General features: G+C 40.7%; 2 protein-coding genes across 3 annotated transcripts in view; one reads left to right on the top strand and one right to left on the bottom strand.

Annotated features, from left to right (window-relative positions):
- The window catches only part of IQGAP2 (IQ motif containing GTPase activating protein 2), a 239,231-nt gene that overhangs the window by 69,011 nt on the left and 151,513 nt on the right, over positions 1-18,707 (bottom strand). For both annotated transcript variants that reach the window (XM_065874499.1, XM_065874500.1), the window contains 2 exons: positions 17,788-17,951; positions 3,929-4,019 (listed from right to left, as the gene is read on the bottom strand). In XM_065874499.1, the coding sequence (XP_065730571.1) occupies positions 3,929-4,019; positions 17,788-17,951 (255 nt within the window). The remainder of the gene's footprint in view (positions 1-3,928; positions 4,020-17,787; positions 17,952-18,707) is intronic.
- On the top strand, positions 7,509-13,381 carry F2RL2 (coagulation factor II thrombin receptor like 2). The gene is made up of 2 exons (XM_065874501.1): positions 7,509-7,734; positions 12,177-13,381. The coding sequence occupies exons 1-2, from the start codon at positions 7,662-7,664 to the stop codon at positions 13,247-13,249; spliced, it is 1,146 nt and encodes a 381-aa protein (XP_065730573.1). The 5' UTR covers positions 7,509-7,661; the 3' UTR covers positions 13,250-13,381.

The raw sequence follows: 18,707 nt of genomic DNA, 5'->3' as shown, positions 1-18,707 counted from the left end.
TGCCGAGAGCTGCCAGAAGAGTCCTTCATGTCATTAAAGTTATACTGTGCTGTAATACGGTGAGTGGTAACTTCAAGGACTTATGGAGGTGTTGGGACTGCTTTGCTCCTGCACTAAATGGCCTCAAATTCCTCTTCTTTTTAGTTTTCCTCTAACGTCACTGTCAGTTATCACCTCTTGCTCCTGTCTGAATGCCTGCACGGGGCAGCCCAAACACCTAACTTCCTGGTAGGTCATGGCTTCTGAGCTGGGAAGAGATACAACCAAGAGATTAGCCTTATGCCGAAGATAAGAATAAACAGGCTCAAAGTAGCTGTCCAGGTGGTCCCCACTGAGTTGGGAAAAATCAGTTGTAGTACACAGGCTTTGAGACAGCTATTTTGCTTGCTTTTTTCTTCATCTATGGGTTGTGATTAAGTTCCAGATAGTTGAGAATGACAGATAAATGATATCCGGAAAGTCAGGTATGTTTCTGCTATGGAACAAATGAAGAAAACCTCCCCCAAATCTCCTAAGAGATCCAAAAATGTGTTTGCTTTACGTGGGTTCTTAGGAGGAGAAAGTTAAAAATCTTTTTATGTATAAAAGCACAGATCTACATATGGCACATAAAGAGGTAGACGATATATCTGTGGTATTAAAATGTCATGGTAAAGAGCACCATGGGAAAAAAAAAAAGGCTACAAAGATTCCTCAGGGTGCAGTAATGGAAAAGGGCTGAAAAACATTGCTCTAAGGAGTCAAAAAATGGAGAAAACCCTACTTTAAGAAAGCAGGATGCTCCAGTGAAAATGGACATTGGGCCAAAACGAAGGAGTGTTGAGTTACTATGCCCTTTTAAATCTTGCCTGTGGTAAAATACACGGGTCAGCACATTTTCTTTTATCAAATTATCTGGGAGTGGGTTTGATAATTGCACCATGTGATCAGAATCTGTTTTTAAGTCTTCATACAAAGGATGAAGAATGCTTTTACAAGTAAGATTAAATTCCTTGTTGATAAAACTGGAAAATTCTCAACTCAGTATAAGAATATAGATGGTTTTATCTTCAGAACATCTATTTGTTGTTATATATCATAGAAGACACTGTATCAACTCTTTCAAGGGATAGGACAGAAGTAGAAGAAAGGATTTTAAATATGCAAGTGTGGAGTAAAGAATCACACATTTGAGAAAATTTCTTATATTCATAGTAAATAGAAACGTTGAGTCTCAAGAGGATCAACTTAACATTTGCAGGCCAAATATAAGCAGAACACAGAATAAAAAGGAATAAAATAACTTCTAAACTGGTTTGATCTTTAAGAGAAAAATCATAACCCTTTTTGGGCTATTTGAGTGCCTGTATCTAATTTCTTAAAAGTGTTCCTTCAAACTAAGGCTGCCTTCAGTCTTATATATAAATTTAAATCTCTTGTGTACACAACTCAATTTTATTTTTTTTCTTAAGGATTAGAGTGCTAGATGGGACTTGCCTGGTGGCACAGTGGTTAAGAATCCGCCTGCCAGTGCAGGGGACACGGTTCGATCCCTGGTATGGGAAGAGCCCACATGCCGTGGAACAACTAAGCCCGTGCGCCACAGCTACTGAGCCTGTGCTCTAAAGCCCGTGAGTCACAACTACTGAGCCCACATGCCACAACTACTGAAGCCTGCGCACCTAGAGCCCATGCTCCTCAACAAGAAAAGCCACCACAATGAGAAGCCCGCGCGCTGCAACGAAGAGTAGCCCCCGCTCACCACAACTAGAGAAAGCCCACGGGGAAGCAATGAAGACACAGTGCAACCAGGAATTTAAAAAAAAAAAAAAAAAGCAAGAAGCTCAAATGACGATTAAAAAAAAGGATTAGAGTGCTAGAATGGAAAGACTTCAAAGATCCTAAGGGTATAAAAATTCAGGTTGGAGAAAGACACATATTTTTCCAGGCTAAGGAAATAAAAACCAGATGTTCCTTACAGATGCCTGTGACATTTAAAAGCACATTTCTGGAGCAAGACTATGACCTGATACAACAGGATAGATTCTAATTATGTCATGAATGGAGAGGTTAATGGACTGCACCTTTAGGATCTTAATTTATGTAGGTTATTTATATATGTAGAGTGTTAGCATATCAATCTTTTTTAAAAAATAAATCTATTTATTTACTTATGTATTTTTGGCTGTGTTGGGTATTCGTTGCTGCGCGGGCAACTCTTCATTGCGGTGGCTTCTCTTGTTGCAGAGCACAGGCTCTAGGCACATGGGCTTCAGTAGTTGTGGCGCACGGGCTTAGTTGCTCAGCGGCATGTGGGATCTTCCTGGACCAGGGCTCGAACCCGTGTCCCCTGCATTGGCAGGCAGATTCTTTTTTTTTTTTTTTTTTTTTGCGGTACACAGGCCTCTCACCATTGTGGCCTCTCCTGTTGCAGAGCACAGGCTCCAGACGCGCAGGCCCAGCGGCCATGGCTCACAGGCCCAGCTGCTCCGCGGCATGTGGGATCTTCCCGGACCAGGGCACGAACACGTGTCCCCTGCATCGGCAGGTGGACTCTCAACCACTGCGCCACCAGGGAAGCCCTGGCAGGCAGATTCTTAACCACTACACCACCAGGGAAGTCCCTAGCATATCAATCTTGAAGCTATTTTAGATTGCCATGTGAATTTTCTTATTATTCTTCTGTGAAAATAGATGCTTAAAAAAAAGACAACTATCATTTGAGCTAATGTGGGTTCTGCCAATTGCTGAGTATGTCTACTCCATTTATGCATTTTGGACCTGGGGAAATAATCCTACGGTGGGTTTGAGGCCCCACTAGACCCACTATGAGACGGACCTTAGCAACACCTCAGTGATCATCTGACCTCCATAAGCCCCTCCCCTGACTGGTGGACCACAGTGAAATTTTAGGTCTCCTGGAATTAGTGTCAGTTCAGAGTCAGTGTCTAGTAATCTCTGAAACGTGTGATTATGTCCTTTCCTCCCAGCATGGTCACCACAGTAGAGTATAACATGTTGATAATGTAGCAGGGTCCTTTCCCAAGGGGACCCAGCCCAACCTTCATTCAGGGGGTTCTGGGGCTGTAAATGGCTCGAGTCTGGGAACTAACGGAGGGACCATGACTTTCTGTTGTTTTACTTACATTCACCTGACCTAGAACTCTTCTTCCACTTGTGCAAATCAAGTAAGAGTTTAGTAGACTCTCTGTCTATTTCACTTCTAGGAACACCATGATCAATTAGCAAATTCTATAGGTCTCTGTGAGTCACATTATTCTAATTACTGCTTCGACTTGGCTGTCCGCTATCATAACCACACCCACTTGTCTTTGGCAATTAAGTGCTGTCCCCTGGCCTCTGCCAGCCTGACCTACAGATTTTGGACTTGCCAGCCTCTCCACAATGAGACTATTTCTTAAAATAAATCTCCCTCTTTCTTTCTATATATATATGTGTGTGTATAGACAGGTAGATAGTACACATACTATATACTTTCCAGAGAAACAGAATATATATATATAAGTCTGTTTTTTCTAGAGAAAAAAAATATATGTTGCTCTGTTTTTGGAAAACCCTGACTACTGCAATGGAAGGCATTTAATAAGCAGAAACAGCCTAGTTTTCTAAGGATCAAGATAAAAAAGGACTTGATTACACTACAAATTTAAGAGTTGAGAAATTATTTTTTGCTTTCTGGATTTTGTTCAGCAACAATCTCAGATTTTGCTGGAGATAGTACCTAACCGCTAAAAACAGTACAACCGACCAATCTTATTTTTGTATAAATATGCATTCAAGAATTAAAATTGGTAAGAGAGTCCATATCTTTTCAGAAATTAAAGATGGTCTACTTAAAATAAAAAATTAGGAATTAAAATAAAAATCGAGGGGCATAACCAGACGCAAGCAAGGCCAGTTTGGCCAGCAGAAGGAGGTGAGGGCTTACAGTGTTTTGCTTTGTCCATGTCCTTGTTGGCCTCATTGACCGCATGCTGTATCTCATCCAGCCAAAGAACTTTAGAAGCACTTTGAGGGTCCTGAGAATATGGGCACAGAATAAAAGAAAGAACAGTGAATGATGATGAAACAGAATTAATAATGGAGCCACTTTATTAAAATCTCCACAAACTCTTACTGAGTAACTATCCAGCACAGCCACAAACTGTACAAGCTACTGATGAAACAGACTCCCAATTGGACCAGTTCAACCTTCTCCACGGCCACCCCTTTAGTCCAGTCCCCCATCATCTCTCACTGGACAGCTGCTTCAATCTCCTACTTGCTTTCATTGTTTCCAAGTTTGCCTTTCACCACAGTGGTCCCCTATAGAGCACCAGATGACCTCTCCAAAAGGGACGGATCATCACGCCATCCCTCTATTTAAACTCCTTTAGAAGGTTTTCCCAGCAGTTTGAAGGAAACAACACTCCCTTCCCATTAACTGTGGGGATCTGATAATCTGGCCCTGCCGACCCCTCCAGCTTTACCTCACTCTTCTCTACTCACTGTTTCAGATTTTCACACCGGCCTCCTTCAGATCACATCATTCTACCCCAGCTGCATGGCTGTTGGTTTTTTCTTACCATTCAGGCCTTAATTCAAATGGCACCTCTTCCAAAAAAGCCTTCTCTGGCTACCTTAGTCAATCAAATACTCTCTCTCCCAATCACTCAGTAACTGTGGTTTCCAATGTGGCCCAGGGTGCCATGGAAATACTTTCAATTTGTGGGAAACAATGATACTTGAATTTTATCAGACACAGGGACAAATATAAGAACAAAAATATCCAAACAGAAACATGGTGATGGGCTTCAAGGAGCTAACAGTTTAGCAGGAGAGAAAGATGCATCAAAAAATTATAATTATTGGATAAACAACAAGGTCCTACTGTATAGCACAAGGAACTCTGTTCAATATCCTGTAATAAACCATAATGGAAAAGAACATATGATTATAATACAATGTGATCAGAGCAATATTACCTGTAGATACACAATCTAGAAATAGCCAAGAAGAGATTAATTTATATTAGGAGTGTTGAGTTACAGGCAGAGAAAAGACCAAGTAGTTAAGGATAGCTTCAGAAAGGAAGTGGTAGCAGCAATAAAAAGGTATTGAGTTATCTTTACTAGTTTTGACTTTTGGGTTGATTCTGATGATCTTACTCCATATGTGGTGCTGATAGAATGTAATTAAATAGGATTTTCAGACAGCACTGCGTTTCATATAAACTTGTCTAAGATTACAAGTAAATTTTGTTAGCAGTAGAAATTAAATATTTTCAGAGATGAGACATTTCATTTTAAAAAGTGGGAGCATTAGCCTATTTGTAAGAGTAAGTGTCATGTACTAGAGACTGAAGCAAGACTGAATGAACAGAAGGTAGGTCATTGGAACCATGGAGAACCAGCTCCATCACTTAGGACTCAAGAAGGATGGGGGGCAGGAAGGAGAAATAACATTCACCAGCTTCTTTGGCAGGCTTCAACCCTATTTCCCGCAGAGGCTAACAGGAGATGATATATGTGGAGAGGGCTCTGAAAATGAGACAAAATATCTGCTATTTCATCCTGTAACCTCCAGACCAATGAAGACCATTGAGGAAGGCTTGGTTCCTGCTTCCACAATCACCTTTAGCTAGATCTGCCACATGGGAACCACCAGCTAATACGAGTTTCCATTTTGGGGGAGAATGGATGCGGAAGGTTCAAACAAGAAGTAAGATGGGAAGTTGAAAACTAGAAGAGGAATGAAGAGACGGGAATAGAAAGTATTTTTTTCTCTGCTTCTAAGCCAAAGAGAACCCAACCACACCCCAAGGTATAGCCTAAAAACTAAGCTCCACACAAGTTCATTTCTGTTTTTCTCAGGTTTTTTTTGAAGGGTATTTACCAAATTCCTTCATAAGTTATCAGTGTAGAAGATGTGCCGTACAAACTTTTACCCAGATGCGAAGGAAGTTACAATCCCACTTCAAAGCCGAAAGTATCAGTTTTGTAAGCTAAACCCAAGAGAGACTTTGCAAATCAAAAGAATTTAAGTCAACAGTTTAAATCATGACCCACAGACGTAAAGGTTGCTAGAATTAAATGGAAAACCAAGAGTAAAAACTGAAGCCTACCAGTGTAAGGTCTCCCTTTCAACCGCTCACTAGAAGACTGGAAATAGGATATTTACAGGATGGCCGTGACTCTATCTCCAGCTAAACATCCAGGTTCAACATATGGGTTACAGACTGCTTAAGTCAACAGAAAGTAGGCCATCTGAAAATCAAGTAATAAATTCCTGAATTTAAATGATTCCTAGAAAATTTTAAATAAAAAAGTAACTTCTCTTCAATATTTTGTGAGTTTTGGTTATTATTTCTGCAATGAAATAGCATTCTATCTCAGTTTGTGCTACCATATATTATTTGGTTGAAGTATTAAACACTGACTTTTGATTGTAAAATTCTTGGTGTGATAACATTCAACCAAGATGGGAAAAGTTTACACAGATCCATTTTCTCCCACCTTATTCCTTAACCTTAAGGCTTGTGAAATTTGCATTTTCTGATTCTTACTTCACTTTTATAGTTAACAGGCTATTGGGTTGTCTGGCTTAGCATTTAAGTTTTGTTAATTATAGGAAAATGTGTTATAATGCAGCTTTTTTTTTTTACTACATATTAAATTATATCCTGCAGAACATAACTACACATAAAAGCTTATATGTTAAACAACTATGTGAATGTGTTTAACATTACTAAGTTGAACACTTCATAAGTGTTAAGATGGTAAATTTTATGTTATGTACATTTTACCACAGTTAAGGAAAAAAGCTTACTGTAAACCTGCTCACCGATACCCATGGGATAAAGGGAGTCCTCTGTGTTTTAATGTTATATTATGATTTTAGTTTAATCAAACAGTATTTTTGGGCGGGGTTCCCTAGTTATCTGACCCTACAGAGTTATTGAATGGCTTAGAATATGTTTAGCTGTGGCAAAACAAAACACAATGAAACCAAGTTTTGGCCAAGCACTGATGACAAATTCAGACTAATGTGACACTGAAGGAGAATTTTCAAAGTAATCAAGAGCTTAAAACAATTCTCACTTCTTAAAAAAAAGTTTGCTTTCCATGATTCATTTAGCCTACAATTATGTAATGAGTTTAAGAATTAAGACTTAAAATAGCTGGAAGGATAAAGGAAAGGATAATTTCTGACAGCTCAATCACTAAGTAGAAATGACACTCTAGAACTTCATTTTTAAACTGGGTAAAAATGAGATATGGGACAGATTCAAATCTAACTGCTGCTCAGCATCTGTTTCCAGCTTACTTCTGTCAAGGACTGTTCTTTTTTTTTTTAAGGACTGTTCTTAAGGGTATTCATTCAGTGCACATAAATTCACTGGGTGGGAATGACAGCTTCTCTCCTGTGAGGGATAGGGAGGAGTTCAGTGACTTTCTCCGGGGATAACGTAACGTGCTCAGAGGCTCAGGCTGAGTCATGCACACTGAAACATGAGTGCTGTCACACCCTTTCCCTGCAGAGGACCCTGGCAGGCTTCCTGTCTGCAGAGCACAAGAGAACACGCTTCTACAGAGAGAACCAGGTTTCCAACTGGTGCCAACACATGGAACCGAAGTGAAACCATACTCCCTAATTTTAAACATTTGAGAAACGGGGCTCAGATGATCAAGATGAAAGCTGTCATCTTTGTAGCTGTTGGAACACTGCTTCTGTCACCTTCTTCCTGTCAAAGTGGTAAGCTCTTTTCTTATGGGGTAGAGTGGGAATGCTGGTTTGTGTCCCAAGAGTCCACTGAATCTAATCCCTTTTACATTTCACACAAATTGCACCCGCAAATCTTAGTTATTAAAACGTGGAATTATGGACGTGAAGAGATGTAGTCTGTTCACTATTCCAAACTTGTCGAAGACTAAGTGTTCTCCGTTGATATTTAAAATTTTGTGGCATAGTCAAGATGTTAGATCTCTACAATTAAGTCAAGAATCAGTTTTCTTTAAAAGTTTTTGATTTTCTAAGAATTTCCTCTGATTTGGCAAAGATAACTTTTTTTTAAGAGATTTAAAAAATCCTATGTTTATACCTTCTGGAAACAAGAATACTCCCTGATAGACGGAGTGGTCTGCTTTCAGTAATCAGTTATGCTAATGAATTTGTGTTTCCCAAAAGAAATATGTGTTTCCTATTTCACTCAATACAATGTTAGCCTGTAACCTCCTGCTTGCTCTAAAAGTAATCAATTTGGGATAGGGATATCCACAACCCCCTTACTGTTGGGGTCCTACCCCAGCCAACGTTTTAGGAACAGGAAAGCTGAAGGGAAGAAGTGACAATGGCGGGGGGGGGGGGGATAAAAATTTTAAAAACCACGGATTCTATAAAGGAATGCTGCTTACGCTGACAGTTGGAATCACTGAGGTGGCTGAAGGACGGCGCTGAGAGAACCAGTAGAGAGCAGTAGCTCGTTTGAGATTTACAGATGAGTGAGTGCTCTGTGGGTGGATGAACCAAAATGAAGCAGAAGAGCAAAAGAAAAGAGGTTTGGGGAGGTGGTTCCTTCAAGGTGCTGGTGGGGTTTGGTGGATGTGAAAAGGGGGGAATTTAAAAGGTGACAAAGTAATGGGATAGCGGGGGAGTGGGGGAGATAAATTAGGAGTTTGGGATTAACATATACACACTCCTCTATATAATATAGGTAAACAACAAGGACCTACTGTATAGCATGGGGAACTATACTCAGTATCTTATAACAACCTATAATGGAAAAGAATCTGAAAGAGAATATATATAAAAAATATATTTTATGTATATAAAACAATCACTTTGCTGTACACTTGAAACTAACACAACACTGTAAATTAACTATACTTCAGTTTAAAAAATTATTTTTAAGAAAAGGTGACAAAGTGAAAGGCAGTGAATTTGCTTTCGTCAGTAGGGGTTGGGGAGAAATGTGAAGGAAGACCCTGTTATTTAGTGGCTGACGTCTGTTCCCTTTGGGGATCAGTCCCTCTCCAAGGCCTTTTCTCAGGTTGAAAAACATTTCAGAAACATCATGCCAAATAAACCTGTATAAAAAACTCAAACAAATTACAAAATATTTATGTAATTTAACAAGTACTATTTCTTAAGGAAAACTAGGCCCTAAGGAATAAAAGAGCCAGAATTCTCAAGGAAATGGAATCAAGGCTTGTTCACAGAGTCACTGTTTAGCATGTTTTCAGGCATGATGTCTTGCTCAATCACTGGAATTTTCTGAAAAGTGACAAACACTATGGTTTCAACAGCTCTCTTCTCAGATCTTGAAGGGACATAACTCGTATAGCATGTTTTTCAGCCCACATATTTCAGCTTTGTGCCAGTCTGGAAAGGCACTTGTCTTTGGGTGATGTCAGATGCAAGAATTTTCCAAAATGCCAAAGTAAGCAGCAGGATTTTTTTTGTTTGTTTTTTTTGCGGTACGTGGGCCTCTTGTGACCTCTCCCGTTGCGGAGCACAGGCTCCAGACGCGCAGGCTCAGCGGCCATGGCTCACGGGCCCAGCCGCTCCGCGGCATGTGGGATCTTCCCGGACCGGGGCACGAACCCGTGTCCCCTGCATCGGCAGGCGGACTCTCAATCACTGCGCCACCAGGGAAGCCCTAAGCAGCAGGATTTGAGTGGTTGTGCTCAGGTGTCACACAACATGCCTTCTAAGTCCACATCTACACACTGGCACAGAAGAATGCCACTTCCCCGAGTTCTCTTTCCTTTTCAATAATCTTTCTTCCCTTAAGGACACCTGAACACCTCCTCATCCTTGCTTGTTCAGCAACACTCTCCCTCTGCGTTACACCCCGGATTCAGTTTGTGCAATCTCCAGGTTCTGAGGGAGGCTTCAATTTCACCCGGGGGTGAACTGGTAGAGATTAAATCAGGAAGAGAAACTGGCTTTGAATGACAGCCAGGTTACTAAATACTAACCTCAAGGATTCAACGTGTAGGAAAAGAGGTAACTGGCAGAGCAATGGCATTTTAAATCGATATAAGTATTAGGTTTATATTCAGCATAAAAGCTCATCTTAAGGTAACATTAGAAATGTGAGAGAATCTACTTTCTCTACATGTCAAGGATTAACTTACAGAAAATTACACAGTGAAAAGCAGGTTTGAGTGTTAAGGTTTACTTTGTCTTTGAAATTGCTCTTTCATGAATTACGATTATTAGTATCAACATGCCACTAACAGTCAAATATTTATAGTATGTAATTTGTTTCTATCCTCTTTTTCTTTTTTCTCATTTCCAACTTCTGGAATCAGTTGATCAATTTCCTCTTCTGATTTTTCTTCCTTTGTCTCCTTTCCCCTTAAAATCTGGCATTTCCGCTCAAGTCTGCCGTTGGGTTCTTTCTTTTAACATCTCTCCCTAGGGCATTCAAGCACTAAAGCAAAGTATGGTCTCCACGCAGACTAAAAAACCCATAACTCTCATTTGGGCTCCTGAGATTTTGGACTCCACGTTTAAGTCTTCTAACCTGTCATGGGACATTTTACATTCTAATATTGCACCAGCAATTCACACTCAGGAATACTCAAAACTAAGATCTTAGCTTCTCCCTGTGTGGCACCCTCAGTCCCCCTGCCCTGTCCCATGCTCCATCCGCCTCTCCTCCAAGACATCCAGAGTACAAACCTCCCAGTCACTTTTGCTTCCTGCTTCTCCTGTACCGCTTCCAGAGCCAGTCAGAGGCAAGTCCCCCTGAGCCTCTGTTACAGAGTCTCACGCGTTCATCTTTACCTCTCCAGTGCCATTGCTCTAGCTCTGTAACCCACCAACTTGAGTTTGAGATGACTACAGTAGCCTCCAAATCAGACCCCCTTTCCTCTAATTTCTTACCTTTTTAGCCTGTTCTCTACGCTGTCATCAAAGTCACCTTAAACACAAATCAAATCATGATTATATTCGTTTCCTACTGCTGCTGTAACAAATTACCACTACCTTAGTGGCTCAAAACACAGATTTTTTTGTATTTCTGAAGGTCACAGGTCCTAAAATCGAGGTGTCAGCAAGGCAGCTCCAGGGGAGAATCTGTTTTCTTGCTCTGGTCAGCCCCTAGAAGCACGTGCATTCTTTGGCTCGTGGCCCCTTCTTCAACCTTCAAAGCCGGCAGCATAGCATTTTCCAGTATCTCCAACTTTGACCCTTTTCCTCCTCCTCTTATAAGGAGTCTTATGATTACATTTGGCCCACTGACCGATCCAGGATACTCATTCCATCTCAAGACCGTGAAGCACATCTGCAAAAGGCCCTTTTGCCATAGAAGGTAACATAGTTACAGGTTCTAGGCATTAGCAGATGGAAACTTTGGGGAGCCATCATGCTGCCTACCTCAACGGCCATTCCTCTGTTCATCATTTTGTCTGTGTACGACTCCAGCATCTGTGAATGGGCACATGATTTCTTAGTACAGTTTACGGGCCCTTCCGAGATTTGGCTGTAACCTACTCTTTCAACTTCATCTGTCAGATGTACCTTATTTGCATAAGAATGTGTTTTTGTGCATCTTCTCCATTAGTCTGAGAGTTGAAGACAGGGATGGCGTTGATTTAAAACTGGGTATATCACTGGCATATAAATATGCAATAAACATTTGTTGAATCAACTCATCTGATATTTCCAGACCCCATGTCAGCCTACTCAATGCCTTTGCCCATTCATCACTTACCAGAATCTTATTCTTCTATTAAATTCCACCTCTTTATGAACCTTGCTCATCTTTGCTCATGTTCATCTTCTCCTTGACATTTTGCTCAAACATCTAAATCTATTAACTCTCGCCTGAAGAGTTTATAATCTATACAGTCTATACAGTTTATAATCAATATGACGTTAGCCTACAATGGTCTGATGTGCTATTTTTGTTTCCTCTTATGGTATCAATATTACAAACTCCTTACATACAAGGAGTTGTCATCTAGTTTGGGTTCCTGCACGGGTTAGCATGCTGCTGGGGCAAATGATAATACATTAAATGCATTCCTGTTGATTACCTCATCTATAGTGATTTTTAAAAATAAAAATGACCCCAAATTCTACCATTACAGAAATTATGTAGCATAAGACATCTAGTTTTATTGTCTCCTGAACCATAGATATGACTCAGCAACAAATCATATGTTAATACTTCTTTTCAATTACAGGCATGGAATGTGACGCAGACAACTTGGCAAAGCCAACCTTACCTATTAAGACCTTCCGTGGCGCTCCCCTGAATTCTTTTGAAGAGTTCCCCCTTTCTGCCATAGAAGGCTGGACAGGAACCACCACAACTGTAAAAATTAAGTGCCCTGAAGAAAGTGTTTCAAGTCTCCATGTGAATAATGCTACCAGGAGGTACCTGAGCAGCTCTTTAAGTACCAGACTGATACCTGCCATCTACATCCTGGTGTTTGTAGTCGGTGTGCCAGCCAACGTGGTGACCCTGTGGATGCTCTTCTTCAGGACCAGATCCATCCGTATGAACGTCTTCTACGCCAACCTGGCCATTGCAGACTTTCTTCTTTGCGTTACACTGCCCTTTAGAATAGCATACCATCTCAACGGGAACAACTGGGTATTTGGAGAGGTCATGTGCCGGGCCACCACAGTCATCTTCTATGGCAACATGTACTGTTCCATTCTGCTCCTCGCCTGCATCAGTATCAACCGCTACCTGGCCATTGTCCATCCGTTCACTTACCGGGGGCTGCCCAAGCGCACCTATGCCTTGCTAACGTGTGGATTGGTGTGGACAACGGTCTTCTTATATATGCTGCCATTTTTCATTCTGAAGCAGGAGTACTATCTTGTCCAGCAGGACATCACCACCTGCCATGATGTCCACAACACATGCGAGTCCTCGTCTCCCTTCCAACTCTACTACTTCATCTCCTTGGCATTCTTTGGATTCTTAATTCCATTTTTGGTCATTATCTACTGCTACACAGCCATCATTTGGACGCTTAATGCAAAAGATCGTAGGTGGCTGTGGTATGTTAAGGCGAGTCTCCTCATTCTTGTGGTTTTTACCATTTGCTTTGCTCCAAGCAACATCTTACTCATTATTCACCACGCAAACTACTACTACAACAACGCCGATGGCTTATACTTCATCTATCTCATAGCTTTGTGCCTTGGTAGCTTGAATAGTTGCCTAGATCCATTCCTTTATTTTCTCATGTCAAAAATCACGAATCACTCCACGGCTTACCTTACAATGGTGAAATCATCTTAGAGAACAAGGAAAGCTATGTGTGAAGACATACACTCTTGGGATAACATATGTATACTGCAAGGACCTCTATTCTCTAGCTCCATTTGTGAGCCCCTAGGAAATGGTGTTTCAAAATAAAACATTACATAAACAGTGACCTAAAACGAACCTATCAGTATTTTAAGAATGAAAATTCAGGAGAAAAGATATCTCCACCTGCCTGACTGGTACTTCAAGTTCTTTAAACCTCCATCTTCCCTACTTCTAAGAGGTTTCTATTCTAGATGATCTGGAGGAGGTGGATGGAACGGGGGGCAAGGGTGCAGCATGGGGGGAGCTAAGATCTCAGTTTTAGTGTCTGGGGTCATTTGTAATTCTTCTGCCTCCTTCAGCTCTCATGCTGGTGGCTGCCTCATCATGATTCTATGTGTGTAATGTCTCTCAGTAGGGTCCGTTATCCTAGCCCCACCTTTGCTTTCTAACCATTCATCACTGCTAGCCTACCCTCCACTTCTCAGTCCACTGCCAGATTACTCTTCCTCAAATACCAGTTTGAATACATCACTCAAAACCCCCAGTTCAGAGACCTCCATTGACCATTCACTGCTTTGGAATTATAAATCTTTAGCTTCGCATTCAGGCTAACACTGATTTCATTTCCCAAAAAACCTGGCATGTGATATAGGCACCTGCCGAGCTTCTTGCTTTGCTGTGATCCAGACTTCTCATTTTGCCCCTGCCACTAACCGGAAAGCTATTTCTCATATGTTTGCCTTAATTCTTTCCATCTCTCAAAGTCCTCAAAGGACAATTCTTCCCTGACTCTCTAGCCAGAGTTCGTTTTTCTCACCTGAACCTTCAAAGCATTTTTTTGTATTTTTCTTATGGCATTTATATAGGGCTCATTTATATACAAATATTAATTCCATAAGCACTTATTAAGCACCATGTGCAGTAGAGAAGGGGCTTGTCCTCTTCCTTAAGTTTCCTGTAGCAATGCCAGGCCCACGTCTTCCCAGGGTCTGTGGAGCCAGGCTCCATACTTTGCACATCATGTGGCTGAATGAATGAAAGAGTAAAATCCCAAAGCATCTAAACAGCATGAAAGCCAATTAAATTCATACTGAGAAAGCAAGTTATTCCATATAACATGGCACATTATTGTTGGTTGGCTATATTTAAAAAAAAAAAAGAAAGAAAGAAAGCTAAGGATATATTCATGAGGTCATTTATAAATTTAAAATAATGACTCCATTATTTTTGTCCTTATACCTAGTTTTTAATGGGGAAATGATATTTTGTTATAAATGCCCAGTACATTCCTGTAGGGAAATGACTATATTTCCTTTAGTTTAGAGATTAGACAGAAGGTGGAATATCAGTGGTTAAGGGCATGAAGGATTGTGAGATGAATTTTCAAGCCTGTAGGAATGTGCATTGACCATATACTTTGTAGTGCCCACCAAAACAATAAAAAAACATTTTAAATGCCTATTTTTGAGTGTGCAGAGTTTCCTATTTCATTGGACTCAGATTAAAAAAATGCAAAAATGCACATGAAGGCCATTTATAGTATCTGTGTGGTTAGGTGAAGAGTAAAAATAAACACTAAAGCAAAGGAAGAAAAACTAATCAAGTAAGTTTCAAGATGCCCAAAACTTCAATGGAAGAAACCGACTTTCTGCAAACAAAGTCATAAACTGTAAGACAGTTTTACCTACAGAAAAAATACAACACTATTCACTTGTTAAAAGCACACTTAATTTTTATGCAGTAATTACGCATGCAGGAAAAGAGAGCTTTGGGGGTGTATAAGTCATGTACCTTCCAAAATTCTAAAGCAAAGCCTTCAATTTAAAAATAGCTCACATGTAGAGAATGGACTTGAGAACATGGGGATGGGGAAGGGTAAGCTGGGACGCAGTGAGAGAGTGGCATGGACATATATACACTACCAAATGTAAAATAGATAGCTAGTGGGAAGCAGCTGCATAGCACAGGGAGATCAGCTTGCTGCTTTGTGACCACCTAGAGGGGTGGGATAGGGAGGGAGGGTGGGAGGGAGATGCAAGAGGGAGGAGATATGCGGATATATGTATATGTATGGCTGATTCGCTTTGTTATACAGCAGAAACTAACACAGCACTGTGAAGCAATTATACTCCAAAAAAGATGTTAAAAAAATAAAAAAATAAAAATAGCTGACAATTCACTGCCTCTAGTGAATACACCCAGAAAGTGTGTTCTCTGTTAAGTGTATGCCAACATGCCCACTACTCAGCCTTTGCCCTCAAGAGATGGAAGGAATTTGGTGCCTACACAAGGTCATACTTGAAATACTGTTAACGAGGACCAAGAATTCTCACCAACTTACACCACTGTCCTCAATCTTTGATAAAACTGAGCATTCTATTAAGATGTTATCCATCGTGACTTTTAATGGCTGTATACTTTGGCACAAGCTTTACTTTATATTGACAATACCAATAATGTAATTTTCTTCTATTATTTTCCAAGGCTAGACCTTTGGAAAGCAAAGCACAGAAACAGCCCCATAAAAACAACTGAAAATTTCCAGGTATCACAGCAGCAGAGGTTAAAAAGCAAATAGAGACCCCACCAAATAACAGAATCAGATTTTTTTCCAGGGAAAGAGAATGGGCTGAGAAAACAAAGTTTCAAAATTATTGGGCAGAGAAAGAGAAGTGTGTTGAATAGCGGCAACTTAACCAAACCAGACTCATTGCTTACTGCAATGTTTTTAATCCCTCAATTATTGTCAATGTAGTTCACGCTCCTAACTTTATAGGCCACAAGTGGTTTAATGCCTGAGCTCTAACTCAGATCCCTACGCTCATATTCCCTGTTCTAATTACACTATTAAAAAACTTCTTTCACACTTAGGAAGGATGCCCAACAGAGAAGAGGCACAGCATGGACACCAGCAAGGCTTCTTGCTGAGTGCCCTGGAGAGGTGCTGTGGAATTCCGTCTTGACCTAGAGCCCTTAGACTGGGATGCTCAGGAGGGGACCTCCACTGCTTGCCTATAAAAGGTTTGTGGAGTTAGTTTCACCTTAACGACAAACACCCATGTGGCTGTTGGCAGAGAGAAACCCAGGTCTGTCTCTATCCTGCACCCAGAAGATCCCAACTAGTGAACAGAGTAAAGTAAACCTGTGTCGAGTAAAGACCTTGTGACAAAGACATCACTCACCACCCACTGACCTGTGTGACAGCCAGAAGTGCCCACGAAAATACTAGCTACATTATTTCAGCACTTTTTTGGGGTGACATGCTCCATGTCAAATGCTCTACACTTATACATACACACACTATAATCAATGTAATTATATGTTAATATGTAAAAATATAAATATATATCACTCATTTATTATATTATGTAATCATTTAAGCCTCACCGTAATCCTATAAGGTAGGTACTATTATTCTCATTTTACACATGCGGAAACTGAAGCACAGAGACTTTTGGTGGCTTGACTAAAATCTCTACCTAATTTGTGGCAAAGCCAAGGTTTGAATGGTGCCTGTCTCCAAAGCTAATACCTTTAGCTTTCGATGCTGTGGCACGCGCTACAGCCACAGCTACATCAGTGCAAACAGCAGGGGGCGGTCCAGTCCTCCTTGCTGACAGGGTCCACTCTCCTCCCCAGGGGTTTGGGGACATGAGGTCAGGTTTGAGTCTCATTCTCCCAGTCACTGGCCTGGCATTCAAGCCACAAGTGGTTACGTCCCAGGTAGCATCAGGTGATAGGTCTTCCTCTCCACTCAGTTCTTCCAATAGTGGCTAGTATCTGGGGGATGTCTCACAACAACAGTACAAGCTCTGCCGCCAGATAAAGCCCTCTGCTCTTCAGTGGGACCTGGCCAGGTCAGTTTCCTCTTGTGCCTAGAACAAACCAAGCTGGTACCCATCTAGCCCTGCCATTACCTGCCTGCATTATCCTGCTTCCCACTCACCAAACCAACTCTTCCTTACCCTTCAGGAGCAGCTCCTGTTCTATCTCCACACCAACCTACCTTAGGGCTCCAGTTCACAGAAATCCCAACCATCTCTGAATCACTCTGGGCATCCCTCGTCTTGACATTTGGTCACATACCCATCTCTACTGCTATATAACTATTCTATATGAGAATGCCCACTGTCTTAGTAACTTTCTAAGCATCTTGAGGATAAGGACAGAACATTCAAACGGTATCATGTGTTCCTCGGATCCCCCTTTCCCCTACCAGATGCCATATACTGCACCATGAATACAGTGTGTGCTCAGTAAATATCCAATAACTTGGACTGTGAACAAGAACTCACCCACAGTGCATTTTTAGTGAAAGTGTAGAAGCAGTCAGCAGCTCTGGAGCTAGTTTCCCCCTCATGTTTGACACCAGGAAAATAACAGCCCTATTAACTTGTAATCTGATCCATACATAGATAAGCAAATTATGAGCTTTAGGAAAAATGGGTAAAAAAAATCCTCCCTCTTGCCCCTCTGTCCCCAACCTGGTCTGTAAATTTAAAAGAAACACACCTACTAAGACTTACCATGAATTTCTGTGTTTTAGCCTGGTATAAAACATCCTGGTAGTGCTGGGCAGAGTCTGGGTCCACATCTTTAATCCTAGCAGTGGGTAGCAGCAGACTATCTAAGGTTTTCAAAGGATCTCTTTCATCAATGGCTTCATTGATGTACCCTACAGCTACAACTCCTAGAAAATAAAGGAAAAAAGTTTCCTTTTAAGTCATAGTACATTATAAGTTTTCTCCAATCACCTATAGCAAAGATTGAGTTAGAAACGGGGGCTGAAGAAACCACACATACACACACACACACACACACACACACACACACACACACACTGCAAGAGCTAATAAACAAGTACAGCTAAGGCTTACATAGTAGGTCAATGTACAGAAGTGAATTGTATCTTTCTATAGTTGCAATGTGCAATCTGAAAATGAAGTTAAGGAAAAATTCTGTAATAGACTCCAATTACAAATATATTACAATTACAAAAAGAATAAACACTTAGGAATAAATTTAATAAAACAAGGATGAGACACAGACACTGAAAATTATGAAACACCATTGGAAAAAAAGACCTAAATAAAGGGGAAAATCGGCCCATGTTCATGGATCAAAAGACTTAATATTAATAAGATGGCAGTACTCCTCAAACTGATGTACAGAGTCAGTGTAACCCCTATCAAAATTCCAGCTGCCTTTTTTTTTTTTAAACAGAAATTGACCAGCTGATACTAAAATTCACATGGAAATGCAAGGGATCAAGAAATAACCAATGCAATGTTGGAAAAAAAAAAGAGTTGGAGGACTCTTCCCAATTTCAAATTTACTACAAAGCTACAGTTAATATTGCATGGTACTGACATAAAGACAGACTTAAAGATTAATGGAATAGAATTTAGAGTTCAGAAATAAACCTTTACACGTATAGTCAATTGAT

This window comes from Phocoena phocoena, chromosome 3, assembly GCF_963924675.1.
Source record: "Phocoena phocoena chromosome 3, mPhoPho1.1, whole genome shotgun sequence".
Lineage (NCBI taxonomy): Eukaryota > Metazoa > Chordata > Mammalia > Artiodactyla > Phocoenidae > Phocoena > Phocoena phocoena.
This window is presented reverse-complemented; position numbering and strand designations above follow the sequence as displayed.